We start from the raw sequence: 23,339 nt of genomic DNA, 5'->3' as shown, positions 1-23,339 counted from the left end.
GCAGTCCACGTAAAAAATCAGAGATGTGTACAGAAAGCAAAACCACTGTAGGAATATTGTCATAAAATTAGCCATTCCCCTATTTATTAGATTATTTTTTCTACTAATTGTTTTATCCTTTTCCAGATTTTTTAAACTTTTCACGTTGAGATGATTTTTAACTTCCAGAAGAGTTGAAAATAAAGCACTGATATTTCCCACATACACTTTACCCAGCTTCCCATAATGTTAACATATTACATAACCATGGCAAATTTGCCCTAACCAAGACATTAATATTTGTAAGATACTGTTATATATATATGTATTTTGTTTGTTTGTTTGTTTCTGTTTCTGTTTTTTTTTTTGCGGTACGCGGGCCTCTCACTGTTGTGGCCTCTCCCGTTGCGGAGCACAGGCTCTGGACGCGCAGGCTCAGCGGGCATGGCTCACGGGCGCAGCTGCTCTGCAGCACGTGGGATCTTCCCGGACCGGGGCACGAACCCGTGTCCCCTGCATCGGCAGGCGGACTCTCAACCACTGTGCCACCAGGGAAGCCCTACTGTTATATATTTACTAGATTATTGAAATACTGTTTGGATGGGGGCCCCCCACCTCCCTTTCTATTCCTCATTCATCTAGAGCCAAGTTTATCTCTGATTTTATCGCCTTCCTCCTTAGACACCTTCAGATGCTCCCTGTTCTTTTCCAAATAATGCCCAGCCATCTTCATCGGTGCCCAAGGACCTCCCCAAAATTTGTTTTGAAGCTACCTTGCCTGACTTAAAAATATATTACAGTCAGATGAATATTATCTGAGACTGCTGATTTTTCATGAATGGCTCAAAAAAAGGAGGAAAAATGGGAAGCTTCTTAGTGTTTGTTTCCTACCTGACACCAGTGTGTACCGATGACTTCGTGAGTTTCCCCTGCTTTAACACCCATACAACTTATGGTCTTTTCTCCCTTAATTGTCCCTCTTTTCTGCTACTGAAACTCTGCTAGGTCAGAACTGGGCCTGTCTGAATATCCAGCCTAGTGTTTTCTCAGCATGTTATAGGCACTTAGTGAGCACTGGTGGCCAGGTGAATGGCAGGGTCCCAGAATGTATCCCTGAATGGCATGAACTTGAGCACCAAGACCAGGGTCCTTGGTAGGAACCAAGCAGGTTCTCTGAGGATGCCCCTCCTGTCTCTTGAGTGGTTCCAAGAGCCACAAAAGACCCTGGAAACTGCCATAGGCTGTACACACGTGAAGCGTATCGTTATTAAGTCACATCAGATTCTACTCATCATCATTTAAGAAACTGACATTATAAGACTGATAGATTTGAGGAAATCCATTGCTGTAGTTTTTACAGAGTATTTGACAATGACATCCTTTTATTTAACATGTCAGCATTCAGGCTGGATGACAGTCTAATGGGATGACTTCATGTCTCATTGATCAAACAGATCCCAGGGGTGTTATGAGTAGATCACTGCCAATTTGAAAAATGTCTCTAGTCGTGTTGTGCTTGAAGACCATGACCTGTTTGATATTTTTTCTTTCTTATCAAAACTTGACTGGTTTGGAGATGGCAGCTTAGGAGAAAAGTGTTAATATATTAGATAACAATATCAAGAGTTAAGAGTGGAAGAAAATAAAGCTTTATGGAGCACCTGCTATGCCACCCACTGTGTTAGGCACCTTATTTCACAGTATGTTTGTTTAATAGTTCATTCTGTTAATGTTACAAACATGGAATTGGATTTTATCGTCTCCATTTTTCATTTGAAACTACCGAGGGCCAGGAGTTAAATCACACGTCCAGGGAGGCAGAGCCGGTAGATGGTGGAGCCGCGTTTGAACACAGGTGTAACTGGTTCCCAAGTCTGTGATCCTCCTCCGTCCCAGGAGCTTCTGGGAGATGGCATTTCAGGTTCTCCTGAAGATGTACATACGTACTGGTGGGGACATACGTTGGTTCCTGCAAGGACATCCTCAGTTCCAGGCTGACACACTGGCTCTAGCTGGAGTAGCACCCACTGCAGGGTTGCTCCGTCACCTGGCCCTGACACTACAGCTCGCACTGTCAACTCCACTGTCCAGATGCTGGAAGTCCCTTTGCAGCCGTTCCTGAAGAGCCAGGGAGCCCGCTGCAAGCTCCCTGGAGTAGATCCTGGGGCATTCCTTCTCACTTTGTTCCCTTCTGAACTATCACCTGGCCAGCCATGGGTTCATCTGACAGATGCAGCCTTGATCACATTTCTGCACCACATTTCCAACAGCACGGGATGCTGGGGAAACGAATTATGGCAAGATGAGATGGCAGGACTCACGATGTGGGAAACTGCAAACAGGGGAAGGTGACCCAAACGATGTCGGGTAGCCGCACATTTGACTGCTATGTCCCAAACTCATCCCAGACTTTGAAATAGTCTTCATTTGTGGGACCCACCCTTTGTCCTCTGGAACGTACTCAGGGTGATATTCTTCTGTGTCGGGAAGAATGTGAAGAATCTGCCTCTACTGATCTCTGGTGGGGAGATCCCCCGTCCCTGGCCTGGGTTGCAGAAGACACGCCAGGATGGTGCTGTCCCGGCATTGCCGGGTCACCCTAGCGATCCCCAGGTTATTTACCAGCACTGAACACTGGTGGCACATGGCAAGTTACTGGGAGCTGGCTGGAAGCAGCCTGCCGATGGAGGTTTCCTGCACAGGTGGCAGGTGTCTGGGCACATCTGCAGTGTCACTTGCACTTGAGTGTCCCTCCTAGGTCCTCTCCTAGAAGCGTGGCACTTGGCAAAGTCTGTGTGCTTGAGAACTCACGTCTCCCTCGAATGGGAGTTAAACTATAATTTCTTCCTAGTTAAGAATTGCCCTGTCGAGGAATGAAAAGGGCAAATGAAACCATTCTTTCTCTTGATGTTTTTGTGTAAATTATAGGAAAATACCTGCTCATGTTGTGGCCATCTCATGAAGATGGGTGGCAGGCTGTATGGAGATGGTGGTGGTGTTGGTACAGTGTGTTCTGAGTCCGTTTTCCTTGTGGAGGAGTTGGTTTCTTTGTTCTTGTCCAATACGCTGCTCTTTTATGCCAGACTAAAATTTAACTTACCCCTTGTTTAGAAGGATCACTCAGACTATAGCTAGTTGGAGAAGAGGAGAAAGACCTTCAAAAGTAGAAGGACAAAGCAATTATTATGCTAGCAGAGTAGAGCCAGGTCTGTTTATTGCCTTCCGAAGCCAGCGAAGTTAGCAGACACAGCAGGGTACAGCGGAAGCCAAAGCGCCTGGGTTATTATTCCCGACCCTGCCATCGTGGGACATTGGGCAAGCCACTTTACCTCTGATGGGGGTTTATAAAATTTACTTATAAAATGAGGACAATATTAACCAAGCCCATTTCCCTCCTTGTATGAGCAGGGACCCCACCAGGGTCTCTGTTGCCCAAGCAGAGCGTAGCAGAGGGCAGCGCTGCACAGTGGTTAGGGACGGGCTTTGCAGTTAGTCTTGTGGCTGTGTGGCCATGGGGATGTTACTTCACCTCTCCAAACCTCAGTTTCCTTGTGAGTGGGGTAATATAATCATAATACTGCCTCCTTGGGTTGTTGCAAGGTAAAATGTGATGATTTTATCTAAATGTAAATAGGTAAAGTGCATCTAAAACATTAAGCTGGTTCCCAGCATGTAATACAAACCCCAAACTAGTAGCCCTTACTATAATTACGGTCAGAATTTGAGATGATACACTGAAATGGGAATCACCAGATTTTAGACCTGGGATGGGGTCTATGCAGGTCCATCACTGGGAGATCTCATTGTTTTAGTTGAGAGACTTTAGTTGAGAGACTTTAGGTTGGAGACTTACCCACAGGGCAGAGCTGGGCCAAATTCTACCTCCCCAACCCCCCACCCCTGACCTTTCTGCTTAGTCCCACCCTCACTGCCTCTGAAAGGAAACCGGAGCACAGGGAACTGTCACAGAGAAGTGGGGTTAGAGGTTAGCTCTGAAGGTGACAGAGTGGGGCTTTGCAAAGGCAGCAAGGACAATAGGTTGAGGTGTGGTAGAGCTCAGAGTGGGCCTGAGAAGCACGGGCCTTCAGGGATGCTGTGAGGACCAGTGTGGTTGTTGGACGGGTTGTACACATCCCCAGGTGCTCCTGACCTGGAGTACCTCAGGGCGCTCACCTTTTCCTCGGCTTGACTCCCCTCGGGCCTGCGCTAGAGGGTCAGCGCTGAGAGACAGTGCTTATCTCTGATCTTCCTCATGCCGCCACCCCCATTCCTGTCCCCACTGCGTTAGGTAGAGGTGGGGAAAGTCAGATGAAAACCTGTGGAGTGGGGTGGGTGGAGCCACAGTGGGAGGCTTGTGGCTCAGAGATGAAGGATGTGAAGCCTGGACATGGGAAGGGCTGTGAGGAAGCCCATTCGCAGGGGCAGGTGGGCGTCGACCCCGCCAGCCTTGCAGTGGATGTGCTTGGAGGGACGAAAGGGTTTGGGGAGAGCTCTGGTTTGATTCTTAGACACCTAACTTCTCAGCCTGCAGCTCATGAGCGCCGAGGATCCATGTGTGTGTGTCGGGGGGCAAGAACCCCTGAGATTTCTGCAGTTTGTGGATATGCAGGGTTTTGGGGTGGAGGGGGTTTCAGAGCCTTTCATCAGATTCTCAAAGAGTTCTCTACATTCCAGATGTCAAGTTTGAAGGAGTAAGAAGTCGTTTTCCCTTCTTACTGTCTGATACAATAGTTAACCTCATCCAGTCACATCTCTGTCTGGTTTCCTCTGCATCTGGACCTGGTAGAATGGGAAATCACCTAAAATACATTTTAAACCTAAATCTAAAAACCAACTGAACTCAGAGAACCAAACTGAACAACAAACAAAAAACCTGGACAAAAGAGAGATTCTGGTTAGGGTGTGGATGGGACGCAGGGAAGGGTTTCCCCCACTTTTCCTCGTAAGTGGTTATCTGCAGCTGGGAGCACAGGTGTGTTGTTGTCTGGGGCTCTTTTGGCAAATCATCGAAGGAATAAGCGTCTCCCATCTTCTCAGTGCAAGGCTCACACTGCCGACCACCGAGCCCTGCTCCGGTCACGGTGGATGAGAGAACTGGCCCTTTTCAGACAAAAGGTGCCCTGTGGGGCAGGGGGGTGGTTCAGTGCTGAGCTTAGCAGAGCAGCCCAGAGGCCCCTGCACACCTGCTCCGGGTCAGTGCTAGGCCAGTGCCTTCAAATACCCTGGGGGAAAGCCGCTTAGGAATGCTCAGACAAGACAGATGAGCTTCCGTGCTGAGTGGACAGTGGAATTGGCATGGCTCTAAGTTCCTTCAAATGCCAGATTGTATGACAGGACAAAGATGGAGTCAAGTAGGAGTGGTGGAGCCCACGTGGGTGCTTGGCTTTATGGTATGGGTAGGAGTCAGAAGAGGACTGGCCTGCAAAGAAGGAGCCCTCACAGAACTCCTCCAGTAACAGGGAGGGCGGGGTGAGGGGACAGAACCTTGAACAGGGAGGGTGCAGTCAGTGTGGCCCACTGTGATGGGGGAAGGAAGTGACCTAATGGGTCTGAACCTGGTGGCTGAGGAAGGCGGGTGGACTGGGGCCTGGACCATTGGGGGAATCTGGAGATGTGATACTAGTTGAGCAGAGAGAAACAGGAGGATAAAATGGACACATGCCATTAGGTGGATAGTGTGTGGACGGTGGACTACTTAGAGAAGTAGTGAGGTTATGGGGGGCAGTTTGGGGAGGGGGAGAAGAGGTTTATACATGTTATTCTGAGGTTATGTCAAGCCACGCTCGAGGTGCAAGGTGGACAGGTGAGAAATATTGGCCTGGCACTCAGGTGAGAAACATCAAGGACCAGAGAGACTGGAGGTGACCCCTTGGAGGAAGGGAGTTGAAAACCTAAAACTTCTCTGAAGAAATGAAGTCTGTTTAAAAAAAGAGGTAGATAATTAGGCCGTTTTGAAGACAATATGTTGATTACAAGATGCTCTTAGGAACCCAGCCTTCTTTTACCTTTCTACTCCGCCATCCTGATGATGTAGCTTTCATCTTTCATGCTTCATCATAGTTACAGTATGGCTGCTCTCCCTCTAGCATCTCATCAGGGCAGGAAGTCATGTGTTGGTTAGGGTATAGTTTTCTCTGATGTAACCGATAGATTCCAAATTGTGGAGTTTAAATATAAAGGTAAAAATTTCTTTGTTGTGTAAGAGTCGAAATATAGACAACTTTCCTTGGACTGGTAGAGCAGCCATACCGTCCTGAAAATGAGAATTCCATCTCTGTGTCCAGAGTGATTGCTTTACCTTTTCCCTTCTCATCTGCATCCCAGCTGCCAGGAAGAAGGAAGTGGACATAGGGGGTGAATGTCCATTCTGTGTGCACATAGCTTTCAGTCACATGCCATTGCCCAGAACTTAGGTCCATGATTATACCATGAATTTTGGGCTTGTGTCCAGCCAACCCTCTACCTTTATTACTAAGGGTATGAGGTCCCTGCCTTAGATGGGAAGAGTGAAGAACAGATGTTGGTGCCAGCTGGGTCTGCCCCCTTTAGAGAGTTTTTCCAGAACCTCCACCAGCAATTTCCATCTGCAGTTCACTGAAGAGAACTGTGTCATGTGGCCACTCTTGGTAGTCGGGGAGACTGGAAAATATAGTTTTAGGTGGGTACACTGTCACCCCAAACAAAATCAGGTTCTCTTTATAAGACAAAAGGGGGAAATGCATATCGGTGGGTAACTGGCAATGTCTGCCTCAGCAAGGAGAAAATTTCAAAGAAGAGGCAGTTAAGAACAGTATGCCATGGAGAAATCAAGTTGTGACAGTACCCAGGCAAGGCCAGGGGTGTAGTAAGGGGAGATTTGTGGTGTCCTTGGGGAGAGAGGAAGCAGAAGAGTAGTGGGGTGGAGGCAGGTGGAGATAGGTCAAGGGGAGAACATGGGGCTGAGGAGGAGAGATAGCAGGATTGCGTAGGAGCTGGGAGTTGACCTGAGGGGGAAAAGCTAAAACTGTAAAACTCTTAGAAGAAAATAGGAGTAAGTCTTTGTTTCTTAGATATGACACCACAAGCACAATATCATCCTGTGTTGCAGACAAGGAAGCTGAGGCTCACAGAGGCTAAGTAACTTGTCCAGGATCACATAGCTGGCTTCAGAGTTTAGCTTTTCACCACTACCATCTCCTAAGGGAGACCAGAATGCATCTGGAGGCAAATGTAGTGGCAACCAGCTCTCTTGGACTTCGAGCTTCTGAGCAAATTAATCTTCACTAGTACTCTCCTTTTACTAGCTGATGACTGGTCCAAATCCTCTTCATTCTTCAGGCAGAGCATGGGCTGAGTCTCACAGTTTCAGAAACTTACTAAGAGGAAGCTTATCCTGGGGCAGCTGCTGGGGGGCCCCTAATCTCTGCTTCTGCTGCATTGTCCAATGTGTGTTTTCTTCTCTTGACTGAAATCATAGTTTAGTTCTAATTTGAGTGGAGGAATATTTGGGGGCATCAATTCTGCTGTTGATTGCAAGAAAAAGTCTTCAAGCCTTTGGCTCCATGCCACTCAATAAAATAATGTAAGCACTTGTTCTTACATTACGAAGACTTTATATGTTATTTTTATAAAAATATTTTCTTGAGAGACGGGGACAGGACTGAAACACACGGGTTCAGAACCAACAGACTCGGTTCTGTGGTATTTGGTTACACCAGATCTTTTTCCCAAGGCCATAGACGTTATTGCAGGAGAAGCTCAGGTATTCTGAGAAACCGGGAAGTTGCAGGAAGTTCCTTCAGCGATAGTGCCATCAAGTCCCTGGCATGTGTGCCTCGGCTGGAGTCTCCTTGAATTGAGCATCTATTTTAGTTCTCTTATCACTTGGGTAGCATTGACCTTGGGTATGGGCAGCCGGTTGGCTGTGGCTAGTCTCTGAGACCTGTGCTACTTTTCTGGCAGTGGCTGTGCTGATAGGAATGGAATCTGAATCTCCCTGGGGAGCTTTAGGTCAAACTAAACTGCCTTTGCCTCTGGGTCACCAGATTCTGGTAACTGATGCACCCCCATTTCACTCTGCTGCAAACAGGCTGACTTGGAAGGAGAGGCTGCTATGATACTGATAACAGCAAGCCAATATCGGGGAGAAAAGGACCATTCAAGTGCTTATGGTGAACACACATTGACAGCCTCCCACTGGTTTCAGTTTTAGAACATGGACACTCCATGAAGGCAAATAATCAATGTTTGTATTAGGGTTCTTCAGAGAAATACAACCAATAAGATATGTCTTATCCATCTAGTCTAATCTAGTTTAATCTATCTAATCCAGCTAGTCTGTCTAGAGAGACTTACTTCCAGTAACTGGCTGACACCATTTTGGGGGCTGGCAAGTCTGAAATCTGTAGAGTGGGCCAGCAGGCTGGAAATTCAGGTGAGAATTGATGTTGCAGTCTTCAGTCCCAAATCTGCCCGGCAGGCTAGCAGGCAGGATTTCTGCATTGCTGTCTTGAGGCAGACAATCCTTTGTGGATCGAACATAGAGTCCAGCACACACTAGTCACCAGTGAACATGTGTGGAATGAGGGAATGGATGAAGGAACACCCATCTGGGAGGCAGCTTCAGGGAGGTGCTAGGCGTACAGGCTCTGGGGTCAGACTGCCTGGGTTGGGTCCAAGCTCTGTCACTTTCTGTGTGACTTCAGCTACGTCGCATAACTCTTCTGGGCCTCAATTTCCTTACTTTAAAAATGGCAATAATATTACCTACTTCATAGGAGTTTTCTGAAGACTAAATCTGTAGAAAGTACTTAGAACCTCATCTGGCACGTGATAAGCATTCCATAAATGTTAACAACTATTATGATTATTATTTTCTGAACCCAGACTGACATAGTATCCCACTGGGGGCAGGGGAAAGTATATCCATGATTATTTAATTTTCCTCTGAAAGTTTTAGCCAGGAAACAGAAGACAAGGGCATATTTACTAGAAAAGTGGGGATAAAGTGATTATTTTAAGATGTATGAAATGATTATTTCCCTGAAAGAGGCCAAGAGAATAAGCCAAAAGATTTTTAGAATCCATATTAGCAGCAAGATGGCATATATAGAAGAAATACATAACAATCAGCATTACCCAATTACAAAATATTGTGGTGGAGGGAGGGAAGCTATCAAATTTAAAGGACCTTACGATGGGTGTCGTCTATACATTGATATTTGATATAGATAAATAAAACATGGACATCTTGTAATTCTTGAATTCTTAGAATAAACCTTATTTGGTCCTATTTTATTAAATTCACATATTTGTTATTTTGGTTTGCTAATATTTTCTTAGATATTTTCATCTTAATTTTTTGTGTCCTTTTTTGTTAGATTTTAGTATTGAGGTCAAATCAGTTCCTTAAAAAACCTGGGACACTTTTTATGCTTAGAAAGTGCTGGAGAAGGTGATATAGCGAGGCACTTACACAGCAAAAGGCAGGATGGTGCAGGTGACGGTGGAGTCAGACACTCTGCTTTCAGCCCTGGTCTGTTTCCATCAGCTATGTGACTTTAATGCAGGTTACGTCATTACTACAAGCTTTGCTTCCCTCATCTGCAAAGTGGGCACAACCGTGGTACCTGAGTCAAAGATGAGAGAAAGTAGGGATTGCAGGGGGAGATGAAGGACAACTTCTGTGGACCTGGCTGCACTCACCACTCCCTGGTCTCTGCTTTGGAAGGCCCCCTCCTTTGCCAGGGACTCCTGGGCTTTGGACCCTCATTCCCTGTTGAGGGACTTCCACAGCCTTTGGTCCCCAATTCCATTCAGGTTTCTTTCATTGTAGGATTTTGTGTACAGGGGCAGGCAGGGAAGGAGGTGAATATATTGAAGCAGAGGAATTATAAGTGATAAAACTACTTAAAAATAGGCCCTTTTTGTTCTATGCTCTCCTAAATTCTATTAGGGTTTAACTTAACCAGTCTGATTGCCTGGTTTCTCAATGTACAAACATTGAAAAATGCAGAAAAGATGATACCTCCAGAGTGGTGTGCTGATGGCTTCCTCAGAAACACTGTCCTAGTTCTCATGCAGGTGCCTGGATCCCTTGTGACCAGTCCTTGTGGGACTGGAGAATTCTGTGGGAAAACTGAAGCACTTCCTCAAAATGCAACTTTGCGGTTGTTTGAAGATAAAAGTGGGGGCTATCAATGGGCCCTTGTGAACTTCTCTAGAACTTTTGAGGAATTCTGAAATATTTTCTCCTGCCATCCCATGCTTCTTCCCCTCTGGGCATCTAAAGCATGTATTTTGTCTACTGTCCATTTGGTATTTATTTTTGATTCATAACTGCTGATAACATGAGTTACAAAAAATTCTTCCAGATTAAAGAACTTTGGGTTTGCTGTTTCTAATAGTTAGGGTCTGGCCATCATCAGGGGTTCACTGGTTTCTGCTCCCAGCTGAGCCCCTGGCTCAGCCCTGGGTGAGGCTGCAAGCCTGGTGGCTGCTGCCCCCACCCCAGAATACCTTTCCTGGGAATTCACACAAAAGGCTGTTCAGCAGCTCAGTTCAGCGCACTAATGGGAACTTCCTTCCTCGTATGATCACAAGAATTGAAGGAGTGTCAACATCAGGACTGTCTAGAGAAATTTAATCAAAATGAGATGGCAAAGGAATATGTTCCAGATGAAGGAACAAGATAAAACCCCAGAAGAACAACTAAGTGAAGTGGAGATGGGCAATGTACCTGAGAAAGAGTTCAGAGTAATGATCGTAAAGATGATCCAAGAACTCGGGAAGAGAATGGATGCACAGAGCGAGAAGTTACAAGAAGATTTTAACAAAGAGTTAGAAAATATAAAGAACAACCAAATAGAGTTGAAGAATACAATAACTGAAATGAAAAGTACACTAGAAGGAATCAATAGCAGAATGAGCACCCCCCCTCCCAAAAAAAAAAAAGAATAAATGAGGCAGAAGAACGAATCATTGAGCTGGAAGACAGAGTGGTGGAAGTCACTGCTACAGAACAGAATAAAGAATGAAAAGAAATGAGGACAGTTTAAGAGACCTCTGGGACAACATCAAATGCACCAACATTCACATTATAGGGGTCCCAGAAGGAGAAGAGAGAGACAAAGGGCCTGAGAAAATATTTGAAGAGATAATAGCTGAAAACTTCCCTAACATGAGAAAGGAAACAGTAACCCAACTCCTGGAGGCACAGAGATTCCCATACAGGATTAACCCAAGGAGGAACATGCTGAGACACATACTAATCAAATTGACAAAAATTAAAGGTAAGGAGAAAATGTTGAAAGCAACAAGGGAAAAGCAACAAATAACACACAAGGGAATCCCCATAAGGTTATCAGCTGACTTTTCAGCAGAAACTCTGCAGGCCCGAAGGGAGTGGCACAATATATTTAAAGTGATGAAAGGGAAAAACCTACAACTAAGAATACTCTACCCAGCAGGGTTCTCATTCAGATTTGATGGAGAAATCAAAAGCATTACAGACAAGCAAAAGCTAAAAGAATTCAGCGCCACCAAACAAGCTTTACAACAAATGCTAAAGGAACTTCTCTAGACAGAAAAGAGGAGACCACAACTAGAAACAAGAAAAATACCAAATGGGAAAGCTCACCTGTAAAGGACTGGCAAGAGAGAAAAAGATTTTTTCTGTGTGAGGAAGAAAGTTTTGAAGAAGTCTGTGTTTATAGGAATCTCAAACTTGTCCTCTGAAGATGGGTCGAGTGTTGTGTATTTGTGTAAACTCGAGGCTAGTACCTTGCACATAGTTTAACTAAAAAGGAGGGTCTTGGCTGCATTTGAAGGGACTGTGAAAGCAGATTCTCTGCCCACGAGGAGCTTCCGGGTTGGAGGCTGCTGCATGTTTTTGTAGGACCACGCAAGTGGTTTTCTTTTCTCCTTTAAAAGAATCAAAAAAACTTTTTTTAAACCATACTTTCCCCTCTTATTTGGTCTCAAGAATAAAAAATATGATTGTTTCAGTACTATAATATAATTTCTGTGACTTCATATCACAATATTAAGTGTGCCCTGGTGAGATGTCTGTCCTCTTCTGCTCCAGCACAACCACAAAACCAGGAAGCGGGAAAGTACTGCGAGACTGGTATACATGAAGCCCTGATGGGGAGGGAACTCAGCCACTGAGCTGGTTACCCGCTCCTGTGCTGGTTCCTGGCTCCATTTTACCTTTGTCCACTGGCCTCCCCCTTTCTCCAAACCTCAAAGCCTTTGCTACCCTAGGTAGCCAGGACTCATGTTCTCCCCATTTATCTTCTCTCATCTGCTCTGGGCTTCGGTCCTTCTCTGTAAAAGCGGGCTGAGCCCTCATGGGAGGAGAACTGGGGAGGGGCCATCCTTTTCCTTCCTTTATAAGAAATGAAGTGAAAGGAAGCAAAGATGAGACAAGGTGTGGTGTATCTTGACACTCTGCTGACAAATAGCCTACACGCCCCCTTTGCTGGACTCCTGTCTTCAGGGAAAAGCCATGTCTTGAATTGATACACAGCAAAACAGCTCTTTCTGATTACCCCACTATGTGTGTCCTTTCCCGATATGCAAAAACATGTAAAAATAGCCATGGGAATGATCAAGCAGATTTGTGCTGTTACATTCCAGGGATTTCACTTCATGGGCACAGATTTTTAAAATTTCCCAACATGGTCAGGCATGAGTACACGGAACTCTGTGGAGTGGACCGGGTTTGGCAGTGAAATGTGTGTGCCAGTCCAACAGAGTCAGACTTCATTATTTTATTTCCCATAAAGCCCTGTGACGTCACAGCGTTTCAGGATACATTGTTGTTCTGTGTAGGTTCCTGCTTATCGAGAGCCTCTTCCAGGTGTGGGTGTCCGAAGCGAACCGTCAAGTTGATTGACAGCAGGTAGGGTCACCTTGTTGACTCCTCTGATGCCCATGAATGTTTTGTCTCCTGTCTCCGTTAGGCGGGGCAAGAAGCACAGCATCATCCTAAGGACACAGCTGTCCGTGAGGGTCCACGCCTGCATCGGTGAGTGACATCTGCCGAAGGGGATGCTTGTCATCTGCCCTCAGTGATTAAACGTGATGATTAATGCCACTTACGGGAATGAAATGCAATATTCACTATTTTGCTATCTATGCTGGGGTTAGCCCCTGTCATATATTGTTAGAGCTTTTAGGGAAGCAATTTCTGGCAAGGCTTGGAAACCCTGTCTCATTCTGGCTGCCTTTGCTGTTTGGTTTGTGAACAGAGCTCGAGGTAAGACAGACACATTGGTGGTAAGGTTCTTTTTGGCAATGCTGGGAGAGATGGGGTTCTTCCTGGGGCTGTGCCAGTGTGAACCTCCAGCCAGTTGAAGTGACCTTTTTTGTTTTCAATTTATTTTTTTATACAGCAGGTTCTTATTAGTCACCCATTTTATAGACATCAGTGTATACATGTCAATTCCAATCTGAAGTGACCTTTACGTGCCTTCTGGTGGCTGTCTGCAGCTCCCTGTGGAGAAGTGGGGCCTGAAGCTCCAGGCTGTGGTCTCAGGAGATTGAAGGGAAGCCTCAGGTCAGTGCAGGACAGGGCACACGTGGATGCAGAGCAATACGGTGTTGAGTGGGCGTATTTGTGGTTCACATGGTTTGCCTGTGGTCACTTGGGAAACCCCACTGACGCCCATTCCTGCAGCCATTGATTTTCCCGGACCCATTGCGTTCCCCATTATACACGTGGGCTGAATGGTAACAAAAGTGGTAATTTATGCTAAGTAGACAGTCTGCATGGGAAGGTGTCCTCCTGGCATTGGGCCAAGTTGAGGCAAGTATGTAATATAAAAAGGAAAAAGAAAGGAACTAAATTTCGTTTTATGCATAGAAGTTTTCCATATCTGAGTCATTTTGTGTTTATTTAATACATGTTGTGGTCTTAATTCAGGCCTGTAATTAGCAGAGCACCAATCATCCTGTCGAGGCCCAGTCTACACCTGGAGTGTGGCATGCATGGGTGGAGTGGAGGGAATCGTTTCTGTTTCCTCTTCTTTCTCCCTGCTTTCCTGTTGGAGACCCAGGGATGGGGTGAGGGAACAGCTGGATGTGGAGGGGAAGCTGTGTAATTTTACTTCATTTGGTGTGAAGTGGGTGAGGCTGCAGGTGTCCCGAGGGACAGTGTTTGTCTTACTCTGTGGTTGGAGAGTAATTGTGTAGCCGACATGTAAACCTCAGGGGCTGGAGGGTCAGGGCGTCAGGAGGGTTCGTGATCTCGTTGGAGCCAAAACGAGATCTGTAGGACCTTCATTACTGACCCTGCTCCTCAACTGCCTGTAGCACTGAGTGACCTTAAAATATGCACCAAAATATGCTTTCTTTATTACTTGCTTTATATTTTTCAAATTATTTTATGTGTATAAATCATGTCTGCCTGAGGAAAAAGCCTGTGACCTATGACTTTGGATAAATTCCCTTCTGACCCTCATCCTGGATCTAGGACGAATCCAGGCACATACCATGTGCTGAATACAACCAATACTGAATATTGGTTGAAATATAGCTGATAACCAGTTGAGATTTGGGACATGAGTATGAATTGGTATTTCCCAGGAACAGTAAGGCTGTGGAAAGCAGATTTACACTCAAACTGGCTAGATCAAAATCCTAATGAGCTAACTACCTTTTAACAAAGTTCATTCTTTGGCAGTATACACTTAAAATGTTTGAAGCACAGGGTTTTTCTAACCAGCTTCCACATTATTGACTCACCGCATTAACTGGTGTATTGTCCTGTAGTCCCATGTCATGCATGTAAACACACATCTCATCTCCATGGCACCTGAGCCCCAGCAGCCAGTCCTTCCCACTGTCTCTCAGGACGCCCAGGTCTTCCTATTTGAAGGGTTAAACTGGGTGCTGACGGGATCAGCGTGTTTGTTCTCAAACCTGCTTATGCCAGTTGCACTATTGGAATTATGTAATTTAATGAAACGGGATGTGAACGTTTTATAAACGGATTAAATACAGGTATACAAAGTCACTGCTGTGAGTATATTGGAAAAGATTCAAAATTAGTTACTACAAAAGCATTTCTGTCAACATGAGTGGGTTATGATAACTACAGAAGGTGGGGGAATGTTGTAAAAATCCAGAAGGATTCTAGTCTTTGTAAGTTCTAAGACACTGAGATTGGGAATCATAGACTATATTATGTGAGTGGTTCATGAAGGAAGGTCCACGGGGAGTCCCATTAGACCTTTATTCAAAGAAAGGTCATGCCCCAAATGATGTGAGGGTGCATCTCCTGTGCTGTGTGCCTGGCAACCAACTGTGTCTCATCCCAGAGAAACAGGACGGTCAGTCACCATGGTTGCAAGTTAAAGTCTTAAGGTGTGTATGTGTCATTTTTAAAAGATTTCTTCTTTAATCAGTTTTCACCATTAATTACCTCAGGCTTGAGTGTGTTGGATGAGAGGATTTGACTGTGTGAATTAACATCAATGCCCAAGAAGGCAAAGTTCTTCCTTTGTATTAAAAAACCCTCTTTCCCCTTCCACTTCCTGTTATTGGCAAGATCTGGAATAGATTTATTATAATAGCATTAAATAGTATCCTTTGGTTTATGTGTAGACAAAGGAATGTATGCATCGTATGTGTGATGTACCAGCCCCCATTGTGACATATTCTTTCCCTTTCCAAATGGCAATATTAGATGAGATTTCTTTGGGATTAAAAAAAAAACCCAACAAACCAGGAACAATCTTCAGATGAAATGGCAAAGGAAAGCATGACAGGGGGAGAAAACCTTTTTCACATCAGTTGGTTGGGTCCTTGTTTCCTTTCAAGATATTTCCCCTCTTCACCATCTAAGAAATGATTGAGTGATTATAGGCATGGGACAGTGACTGCTGTCTTAGGCCTGGCACTATACACAGCTCCCACAAAGACCTACCTTCCCATTGCACGATTGGACCGGAAGGATCCAGGATCACCTTAGGCTCATGGGCTTAAAATGCTATCAAGTAAATTTCTCCAAAATAATGTTTTCTTCACCCTATATTCTCTTCTCCTTTGCCCCTGTTTTAATTAAGTATAGAATGTTTAGAATCCAGGACAGCGTGTGGATGAATTGGAGGAGACATGCCTTTGGAATTCTCCAGTGTTACCTTTGGAACTCTGTACCCATTGGGATGAGAGTGGAGTGGAGCCTTCGTGGTTAGCAACCAGGCAAACCTCATGAGAAATGAAGGCCACGGGGCACTGCTTTGATGGTCCCAGCAAGCAGCCGAGACAGGTCTTTGCTGATAGTAGGAAGCTGGAATGAGATTTTGGTACCGAGAGAGGCCTCAAGCTTTTTGTACCTCTGTGCTCCTTTCCACTGTATTACTTTGCACATTTTTAGTATGACTACTTTTTTTTTTTAAACCTGATTTTTAAAAAATTTTTTGGCTTTGTTGGGTCTTTGTTGCTGCACGCGGGCTTTCTCTAGTTGCAGCGAGTGGGGGCTACTCTTTGTTGCGGTGCACAGGCTTCTCATTGCGGTGGCTTCTCTTGTTGTGGAGCACGGGCTCTAGGTACGCGGACTTCAGTAGTTGCAGCACTCAGGCTCAGTGGTTGCGGCACCTGGGCTCTAGGGCGCACAGGCTTCAGTAGTTGTGGCATACGGGCTCAGTAGTTGTGGTTCACGGGCTCTAGAGCGCAGGCTCAGTAGTTGTGGCACATGGGCTTAGTTGCTCTGCAACATGTGGAATCTTCCCGGACCAGGGATTGAACCCGTGTCCCCTGCATTGGCAGGCGGATTCTTCACCACTGCGTCACCAGGGAAGTCTCTAGTATGACCACTTCATGTAACATAAGGTAGCAAACAATGCATACCTTACCTTCTTAATCTAGCTTCAGCCCCTCAAAAAAACAATGGTCATATTGTGGGCATGAACTTAATAGATATAAATAAAAAAATCTATGACCGGTATGTGAAGTCTGCATTTAATGAGGTTAGCTAGAGAAAATAAATGTTTTGGTCCTAGCAAGTGATCCTGTTGCCAGACACCAGAAAAATGTTCAGAGGGCCAACTGGCTCTGATGACTAAGTCTCATAATGAAGAGAAAAGGAGTGGAAGAATTGTGGAGTAAGGAATGGAATTGAGAATTTAAAAAAAAATAAGGTTTGAAGTCATTAGAATCCTAAAGTTAATATCTGAGTGTTTTCTACCGGCTGATTTCAAAGGCATTTTGTTCGGCTTAAAACCTCTGTGCTTCAGTTGTCTGAAGCAAACCCTGTCTTCTCATCAAGAAAATGAACCCTGTTGATTGATCCTCTGGGACTCATAATGCTGGCACTTTTCTTTTTTTTTTCCTTTTTTTAAAATTTTTCTGCAGTACGCCGGCCTCTCACTGCTGTGGCCTCCCCCGTTGCGGAGCACAGGCTCTGGACGCGCAGACCCAGCGGCCATGGCTCACGGGCCCAGCCGCCCCGCGGCATGTGGGATCTTCCCGGACTGGGGCACGAACCCGCGTCCCCTGCATCGGCAGGCGGACTCCCAACCACTGTGCCACCAGGGAAGCCCTGGCACTTTTAAGTATCCAGCATTGAGTTAAACAAAAGGATAAAAAATTGGCTGAAGATTCCCAAGTGTCATTGGTGCTTGTAGTCAGGAAGAACAGCCCAGTGTAAAGGGTCTTTAGACTTTTTAGAGGCATTTCCCCCAAACCTCTGAGATGACGAGGTCTGACCGTAAGATAGAGGTGAGCTCGGCAGAAGCTGGCCAGGTGGCCGAAGGCATTAAGCTCTCCACGAGATGAGTCTCATCTCTCGTTAAAGGTCAAGTCACAGGGATAAAGATATTTTTTAAGGCAAGAAAACCACGTAGGAGAAGACTGCTTCATCCACTGATCAGAAATGTAGTCATTTTCCAGCAACAGAAACATCAACAGAGCGAGGCATCAGTATATCATTTGCAAAGCATTTTCCTCTCTCAGGCAAAGTCATGCAGCTGTGTGCTTTGCACTACTCTGTCACAGCAAAGAACCGAATGACAAACAGTGGAGCATTTCTTCAAGAACCTTCTAGTACAAGAGTGACTGTGGGGATTCAGCTCATGTGCCAGCCAATGTAGAGAAGGTGGCTCCCCGGGCACAGTGTTGAGAAGGATCCTGAGGCTATGTGGAGTCTAATGGGGAAGGACCCTGTCTCAGTGCCGGCTTTCACTGGCGGTGATGGAGGTAGTGTGTGAGTGTGTGTGGTGCAGACAGCAGCTCAGGGGCTCCTGGTGAGGTACAGATTCTGTCCAGTGTCTGAACCCCCTCTAGCTATGGTGTAAAGGGCCCTGGGCTTCTGCGTACAGAGGGTGGGGAATGGAGCCGTGATTCCTGAGCCCTGCCATCAACCCACCTTGTTCCCCAATCCCTTCCTCAGGTTCTGCCTTTCTTCTTATGCCTGTGAATACGAGCAGGGCTCCTCCGTCCTCTCCACCTTGCCGAGCTTTCTGACTGACTGTCTTTCCCTCTCTGCTCAGTGTGAGCTGGGCCCTCCAGGCTCTGCAGGGAGGCTCCCCTCCAGCTACCTTTTCCCATGTTACCCTCACCCCTCAGGCGGGTTGCTGAGTGTCACCTGGATTCCCATGTGGTCCTTACTGCTTCTTGATTTGGACTCTTTGGGGCTCCCATGAAAACTAGGCCTTCTGCTAACATCAGAATGCCTTTTTGACGCTCTTGGGCCTAGTAGCACCCGGGTGGTGCTTCTGTATTAGCTAATAAAGAAGAGGAGCCCCTGGTACCGTGGATGCTGAGGCACCATGGCCTGTGCAGTGACACGCATTAGCTTGGATGACCAGCCCGTCTGGGTGCTGGGGTGGAGGCCCGCACAGGTGCTGCTGGCTCCCTGTTGCCCGAGGTGGCAGGGCCCCCACTGTCCACTGGGTATCTGCAGGAACAGAGTAGAAGTCTGTTCTCTGAGCAGGAGACACCTCTAGAGTCATTCCTTCCCCTCTTGGGCCCCCTGCCCGTCTTCCTCTGACTCTAGGTCTTGGACCTGGGCTTCTTGCCGACTCTGTCCCGCATCCCACAGGAGGCTGGTTCTGTTCTTGTCCTGCCTCTGCAGCCTTGGGTTAGGGGTGGGGTTCCCTCCTGCCCTGTTTGTGGATGTCACAGTGGCCAAACTCGCAGTGTCCTGACCAAACTCTTCGCTAGTGGGTTTAGGTGCAGTGGGTCACATTTCCTGTTTTCTGTCCTTTGCTGTAGGGATCCAATGATTCTCCAAAAACCCTGGAGCCCACTCCCATTCCTGCTGTCTTTCTGCGGAGCCCTGAGTGGCTGGCGGTGGTCTTGGCACAAGATGGGCTTGGGTTTGAAATCCTGAGTCTCCCTTTGCAGAAGGAGACTGGTGCCTGTAATTTTTTTAAAACCTCCTCCCTTTTATACCCCAGCAAGTCTGTGACCCATTTTTGCCTAGAGTTCTGCACTCTAGGTAAAAACAAGCTCTCTGGATTAATCAGATTAAACACTTCTTGTCATCTGCTTCCTATTAATCTGTCTCAGCTCCCAGGTGACAGACCCCCCAGGATGTCCATGTGTCTAGAAGGCCGTTGGGTCTGGGCTGGGGGAGGTCGGCTTGTCAGCCTCTCCCCACTCTGTGTGTAGGGTGGCTCCTCTAAGGTGCCTTACGGTCAAATGGTGATTGACAGATGTGCCCCCTCCCCGACAAAAACAGAAGAAAGGATATGGGAAGGATGTGAAACATACCACTAGCTTGTCAAACAACATATCTGTCACAAATGCTATCGAGTAGATAGATAGATCAGGAAGGATTTGTTGCCAAAAATTTAAAAACAGCTAGAGAATGAATTTAAAGAATTGCTCTACCATCTGCAGACATGCAGGTAAACATAAATATGGGGGTGAATAAAGAAAAGGAGACACAAACATATGAGAGAGCACGAGAACCTTCCAGGTACAGCTGGAAACTCAGGTCAGCTATGGAAATTAAGAGGCATCAAGAAAGGGAATATGGACACAAGCAAGTGTGAGTTGCACAGGCAAGAAAAGCAGGTGTATCAGGGTCCCTTTTGGCAGGTTTATTTCGTGTTTGTGCTCTCCACCCCTGACCCAAGATTTTTACCTTATTTAAATGATTTATTCATTGCCCCTATAGGACTTTGTTACCTCTCCTCTCTAAGGATCTCTAGATGTTGAATGATAGAATTTGAATGTTGCCTTGGAACCATTATCATTGTTTTGCATTGTCCTAGTGAAATTCTAGCCAACAAAAAAATTGACACTGGAGAGTGTAGTCGTATTGGTGGAGACACCTGTAGCAGATGTTACAAGACAAGTTTAAACCATGTGCTGGCAGTTAGACTCCGAAGTTGCTGTCCAGCAGAACCTTAGTTCTATCTAGAAAACAACCCCTGGTAAAGAAACCACCGTGCTTTCGATTTCTTCAAGAGTGTCCTGGGACTTCCCTGGTGGTACAGTGGTTAAGAATCTGCCTACCAATGCAGGGGACACAGTTCGATCCCTGGTCTGGGAAGATCCCAAATGCCGCGGAGCAACTAAGCCGGTGAGCCGCAACTACTGAACCTGTTCTCTAGAGCCCGCGAGCCACAACTACTGAGCCCACGTGCCACAGCTACTGAAACCCACGTGCCTAGAGCCCATGCTCTGCAACAAGAGAGGCCACCGCGATGAGAAGCTCACGCACCACAAGGAAGAATAGCCCCCGCTCGTCGCAACTAGAGGAAGCCCGCGTGCAGCAACGAAGACCCAACGTAGCCCAAAATTAATTAATTAATTAATTATTTTAAAAAAGAGTGTCTTTCCTATAATACTTTCCACTCACAGGTCTGCCCCGCATGTGGGGTGCAATGCAAACTCTTGTGCCTGGCTCCCTGCGCTTGTGCCTATCCCCGTGAAGAGACAGACTCGTTCTTACCACGGATCAATAAAAGTGTATGTCAGGAAACAAATGCTTTGTCTCATTACTAGAGACATTGATATCCAGAGGGCTTGGGAGCTGAAAAGTAAGATGGATGGCTTGCAAGTGTCCTGCTACATGGAGATTCTCCAGGGATTGGGTGTACACTCACGTACTTTTCAGCTCTTTCCGAGAGACTTGGAGAAAACAGATTTTTGGGGAGGCGGATTCTTTGGGCATTTTACCAATTTCTGTTGTGTTAGAAATACCTAATGGAGAGTATTTTAACTTGGAAAAAAACACATGGAAAGCATTAGTAGTTCAGCAAAACATGCAGCCAGTTGAAGATTTAATTCAAAGGAGGAAAAAAGGTGTTGGAGAATTTGTTAAAGTGCTGTTGGTCTCCAGTTCACATAATAGAGTAATAGCGATGAAATGGCAAAGGAGAAAATTAAGGTTAGTGTAACTGAAATCTTGTTAGCATCACTGAAGAGAACAAATTCTGTTGTTAATGATACCCAGAGGTGATATGATTTATCTGTATCCTAGTAACTGCACTGTGATGGCGTGGGCAGGAAGGGGGTGTACTTTACAAGGATGTAGGGGAATCTTCGTGGGGCGAAGTATAGTGCTAGCTGTGCATTTAACACTTCAGTCATTTCCTAGCCTTTTAGAAAGCCTCCACTTTAGATTCAGTGGTCAACTTAATAACAATCTTAAAATTAGATAATGCAGCTACCAGTATTTCAAAAGTTGTAAAATGCTACAGAGATGATTAGTTTGAGAAGAACTAACCCTAACCCTAAACTGTAGAGTGTTTATCTCAGCCATTTAAAAAAGGTCATGTGAACCATGTTCACTGAATGACACCTTTGCAGTTTCTCCTTTCTCACCCACGTTTCACGGACCCTCACTACCCCTCCTGAGCCTCGGGAGGGGCTGAGAAAGGTGGGCATTTTCTCAAGGCCACGTGCTTGGGAGGTGCAGGGAGTAAGGCTTGACGCTCTCGATTCCCTGACTGGTGGTCTTTGCCCTGGCCTGCTGCTTCTCTTTTTAGGCCATTTTAGATAGTCTCTAGCCCTTTTCTAGATATGTGATTGCAGATACCAATGCAACTTTCTGGTTTGAAAAGTCTGAGAAAGCCTGCCGAAACATCTAATGTAACATTTTCCCCAAGTGAAGTTTCACCAGGCTTCAAAGGACGGTCTTGCAGTCGAGTTCCTGTGTGCTTCACAGATTGTCTTAGGGAAAAGCAAACAGCCAAGAGAAATGGATTTCACCCTTCAAGAGCTGACCACGTTTAGTAATGCAGTTAAAATCCCTTCTTCTGAGCTGGGCTTCTGACTCCTGGAGATGGAGTTGGAGCTTCTGGGTCCCTTCCAGGCTACATCCTGACCCACTGGACACACGGCCTCTCGTTTTGGGCTTCGGTTGGGAAGTCCCTGGAAATGGTTGCCTCTGGCTTTAGGAGCTGCCCAAAAGGAACAGAAGGGCTCTGGGCTGGAAGCCATGAGTCTTCCTGTTCCTGGTTTGGAGATCTGGTTCTTATCTGGGAAGATCTATGAGGTAGGGATTCTGTGTCGGGTAGAGGCTACCTCTTGAGTATTGAAGGTGGACTGTTTTGTGTCCAGCCTACAGAAGCTGACCTCAAATTATTTGTTGAGTAAATAAAGCCTCTTGTGATATTGTGGTTTATATTAAGAAATGTGTATTTGGTCTTCATCCTGTTTCTGGCACAGAGCTCCTAAAGCCCTTGGAATTTCCTAAGTGATGAGAGCAACAAAGATGTTTTTTGTTATATTAACAAGGTGACTTCTGGACCCCCATCTAGGGATGGGGGCTGGTTGCCAGTGGAGCCAACCATGTGATTAGAGGGTTGGAACTTTCCGATTTACCTCCTGACCTTTGGGGAGATAAGAGGGGCTAGAGGTTGAATGAATCACCAGTGGGCAATGATCTAATCAGTCATGACCATATAATGAAGCCTCCATTAAAAACCCCAAAAGGATGGGGTTCAGAGAACTTCTGGGTTGGTGAACCCATGGAGACTCAGGGAGAGTGGCAGGCGAGAAGAGGGCATGGAAGATCCTTGCCCTTTCTCTTTACTTTGCCCTGTGCATCTTTTCCATGTGGCTGTTCCTGAGTTACATCCTTCTCTAATGAACTGGTGACCTAGTGAGTAAAATGTTTCTCTAAGTTCTGTGAGCTGCTCTAGCAAATTAATCAAACCCAAGGAGTGGTTCATTGAAACCTCTGATCTATCGCTGGTTGATCAGAAGCATGGGTGACAACCTGGACCTGGGATTGGCCTCTGAAGTGGGGTGGGGGCAGTCTTGTGGGACCACTTGTAGGACAACTACTGAGCCCAGGTAGATAGTGTCAGCATTGAGGTGAATTGTAGGACACCCAGCTGGTGGGCTGAGGATTGCTTGCTGGTGTGGGGAACACACACACACACACACACACACACACACACACACACACACACACA

The 23,339-nt window shown here is 46.1% G+C and overlaps 1 protein-coding gene across 3 annotated transcripts in view; it reads left to right on the top strand.

The window, feature by feature from the left end:
* The window catches only part of FHOD3 (formin homology 2 domain containing 3), a 497,516-nt gene that overhangs the window by 60,840 nt on the left and 413,337 nt on the right, over nt 1-23,339 (top strand). For all 3 annotated transcript variants that reach the window (XM_029219969.1, XM_029219976.1, XM_029219995.1), the window contains exon 3: nt 12,924-12,988. In XM_029219969.1, coding sequence (XP_029075802.1) covers nt 12,924-12,988 — 65 coding nt within the window. The remainder of the gene's footprint in view (nt 1-12,923; nt 12,989-23,339) is intronic.

This window comes from Monodon monoceros, unplaced genomic scaffold, assembly GCF_005190385.1.
Source record: "Monodon monoceros isolate NGI ecotype Baffin Bay Population unplaced genomic scaffold, NGI_Narwhal_1 Super_Scaffold_1, whole genome shotgun sequence".
Lineage (NCBI taxonomy): Eukaryota > Metazoa > Chordata > Mammalia > Artiodactyla > Monodontidae > Monodon > Monodon monoceros.
Note: the sequence above shows the minus strand (reverse complement) of the source record. Positions and strands in the feature narration are given on the sequence as shown.